Source organism: Octopus sinensis, linkage group LG24 (assembly GCF_006345805.1).
Source record: "Octopus sinensis linkage group LG24, ASM634580v1, whole genome shotgun sequence".
Taxonomy (NCBI): domain Eukaryota; kingdom Metazoa; phylum Mollusca; class Cephalopoda; order Octopoda; family Octopodidae; genus Octopus; species Octopus sinensis.
In genome coordinates, this window is record NC_043020.1 from 9,871,187 (window position 1) to 9,874,618 (window position 3,432).

At 31.1% G+C, this 3,432-nt stretch overlaps 1 protein-coding gene across 1 annotated transcript in view; it reads right to left on the reverse strand.

Moving 5' to 3' along the window:
- Positions 1 to 249: 249 nt before the first annotated feature.
- LOC118767810 overlaps positions 250 to 3,432 on the reverse strand; it is a 7,347-nt gene continuing 4,164 nt past the window's right edge. The window contains exons 3-6 of the mRNA XM_036513042.1: positions 3,191 to 3,273; positions 1,761 to 1,851; positions 767 to 848; positions 250 to 375 (exon numbers count right to left, since the gene is read on the reverse strand). Of these exons, the coding sequence (XP_036368935.1) occupies positions 367 to 375; positions 767 to 848; positions 1,761 to 1,851; positions 3,191 to 3,273 (265 nt within the window). The 3' untranslated portion in view covers positions 250 to 366. The remainder of the gene's footprint in view (positions 376 to 766; positions 849 to 1,760; positions 1,852 to 3,190; positions 3,274 to 3,432) is intronic.

Consider the following 3,432-nt stretch of genomic DNA (forward strand, 5'->3'; position numbering starts at 1 on the left):
ATTGGATCTGTAGTCTTCGAATTAGCTTTCTCCATTCTGACTTTGAGAAGGCTAATTTCTCAAAATTTGTAACTACACAGTGTGTTACATATACCATGACTCTAATAACGTATGTATGTATGTACGCATAAAATTATACTCATCTTTTTATATTATAGAATTCTTATAAGTGAGTTGAATAATATTTTTCCTTTCTTAATTCCAAAACTGTTTGATGGCACTCAAGAAATAAAGAAAACAAAAACAAAATAATTTTGCAAAGTTTTATTGGAGAAACGTTTCGGAAGGAAGAGGAAATAATAAAAGGTTGTTTGAAGATCCAATTGGTATGTCAGTTGTGTTTCAGTAGTGTTTCTTTCATCTCGTTTAAACAGTCTAAAACAAATATAAAATCGAATAAATATTAATTGTTAACCTTCCATAATATAAATATATATTTATTATATCTTAACTGTAATAGGAATGCTTATACACGTTCTTAATGGTGCATCGACTGCTTCTGCTGTTATTGGTGCTGATAAGAAATAATAGGTGGCGCCAGTAGTACAAGTATAGCAGCAGAAGCAACAGCGATAGCAACACCAGCAACATGTTATAGATTTGCTCCAGCTGGGTTGATGTCAAATAATATCATCAACATCAGTATTAGTAGCAGTAGTAGCAACAACAACAATGAACACAGTAATATGAACTGAAGTAGAGAGATATTTTGTTTCGCCAAGAAACCAAGATAACTGAAAATATCAAATAAAGTAATATGACTTACAGCACATATTTGGTTAGAGATTTTGCCTGCACTGTTTTTGCAACCGGCGCCGACCATGCACGTTTTGAAGTCACGCACAACACTAGAAATATAAGAAATAAAATACATGAAATCAAAGAAGAAAAATTCTAGTTATTAATTGTTTTCCAATCATTAGTAATGAACAACAGAGAATATATGAAATGTAAGGAAATTGCTATTTCGTTTTCAGTTTTATATTTTGGGGACAAACTAAAACCATTTTGTTTTGATATTTTATCTGATTGGGACGGATTGAATGTTAAAGTTGCCTACAGGTGTCTCCTAGAAATAGCTGCCGAATTTCCCTCCTATCATATCACCGTTATCAAAAATAGAGACTTCGGATTTTCTGTGACACAAAGGTCTGGGTGAAACAAGTTGTATGTCACAGACCAGTCTGTGTACGTTTGAAAAAGGAACAATTAAATGTCGATATCCCGTATCCTGGGAAATTGATGTCTCACTCGGTTCTATAATGTAATGAATTTAGAAGACTTAATGTCAGCCAATGAATATCGTGGTTTTAGTGGAAACGATTTTGAAACTTTGATATAATAAATATATAATTGGTTGATAGAAAAGAATTATATTTCTAGGATGAATAAATTAATGAGTGTATCAGTTAATGGAAAGAATCTAGCCCAGTTGTCGGTGTATGTGTGAGAGTCTATGATGTAGTTTTGGGAATTTAGCCCCTCCCAAAAATTTCTGAGACTATGAAAAAATTTGAAATTATTATTATTATCAATATAATTGTTATTATTATTTTGATTATTATTGTTATTATTATTATTAATATTATTATTATTATTATATTATTATTATTATTATTATTATTATTATTATTATTATATTATTATTATTATTATTGATATTATTATTATTATTATTATTATCATCAATAATAATAATAATAATAATGATGATGATGATGCTGATGATGATGATGATGAAGATGACGACGACGACTCACCCTTGCAGCATATGATAACCGGCAGGGGCTGCTGGTGAAGCTAAGTATATGCACTTGACAGCTTGTTTAATGTCGCAACTGGTTTTAGGTCCTTGAGAAAAGAAAGCGGATATAGTCCTAATATCAATAATAATCATTAGAAGAATATGAGTAAAAGTAAATTAGTTCACAGTACTTGAACATACATGTGTATACACACAAGCATGTGTATACATATATATACGCACACACACACAGACACACAGACACACACACACACACAAACACACACACATATATAATGTAATATAATATAAATTGCCCAAACCCAGACATGGAATTCTGTATAATACTACTACTGAATAGCACAGGGTAACTCTGAAGGTGGCCAAGCTCTATACTGTAATCGACTTCGTATTTACAGAATATAGCATAACTATATATATGAGTGAGAGAGCAGTGCATGTCATAATAGTGATAGTGTGGTTACAAATATACGAAGCCCAATATACCCACCATGACTCCGTGTTTCATAAGGGTATATCAAACACATGCATCACACACCATGTGTACGTCACTTGTTGATTTTATATCAAAATAAACAACGGCAGACCCTGCAGGTGGGGGCCTAGTTGGAATTTTTTTTATATGTTGAGGAGCCTATCCCACACAAAATGTCCCTGGGTAATGTTTTTTTAAGAATGTTGAACAAAACACCCATGCTTCCACAGGTGCATATATATATATATATATATATATATAGATAGATATGTATATATATATATATATATATATATATATATATATATATATATATATAATATAGATATATATATATATATATATATAACATATATATGTATATATATATTGCATGTAATAAAAAATAATGCTATATATATATATATATATATATATATATATATGTATACATATGTTGTATGTAATAATAAAAATAATGCTAGTATGGAATTTATATTTTATACATCGCTACGTACGTTTCCACAAGTGAAATGATTTTGATATCAGAGTCGGTATCATTGAGATTAGTATAGTATAATCCGTATTATCCTTGGGCGTCATCATTGGCCCATTTCATTAAGCGATATTTATATTTGGATGAATCACAAAGGGATGTTTATCCATTCTTGCCAGTATTTCTGTTATTATTATATTTATCCGACATTATATCGGTATAACCATGATGTAATCTGACTCACAACTCAGTATCATTAAACGCTAACCGGCACACACACATACACATACATACACACACACACACACAAACACACAAACACACACACACACACAATTATATGTATATCTCTATGAGTATAATCTGCACATTTGTGTATACATGTGGAAGAGATAAGAATGTAAAATTGTTCCATAGCTACACAATTATTCCGTATCTAAACATTTGAATGGAATTAAATAAACCTAAAACTCACCACAAAGTTTGGCAAAAAGTTTATCTGCAAGGCTCATATCACATCCGATGCCAGCGATACATTTATCAGCTGCGCCGATAGCGCTGCAAAAGAGAAGAAATTAATTTTTATTACATGGTATTGCTACGAAAACGGATATATATTTTTCTTTACTACCCACAAGAGGCTAAACACAGAGAGGACAAACAAGGATAGACAAAGGGATTAAGTCGATTACATCGACCCCAGTGCGTGACTGGTAC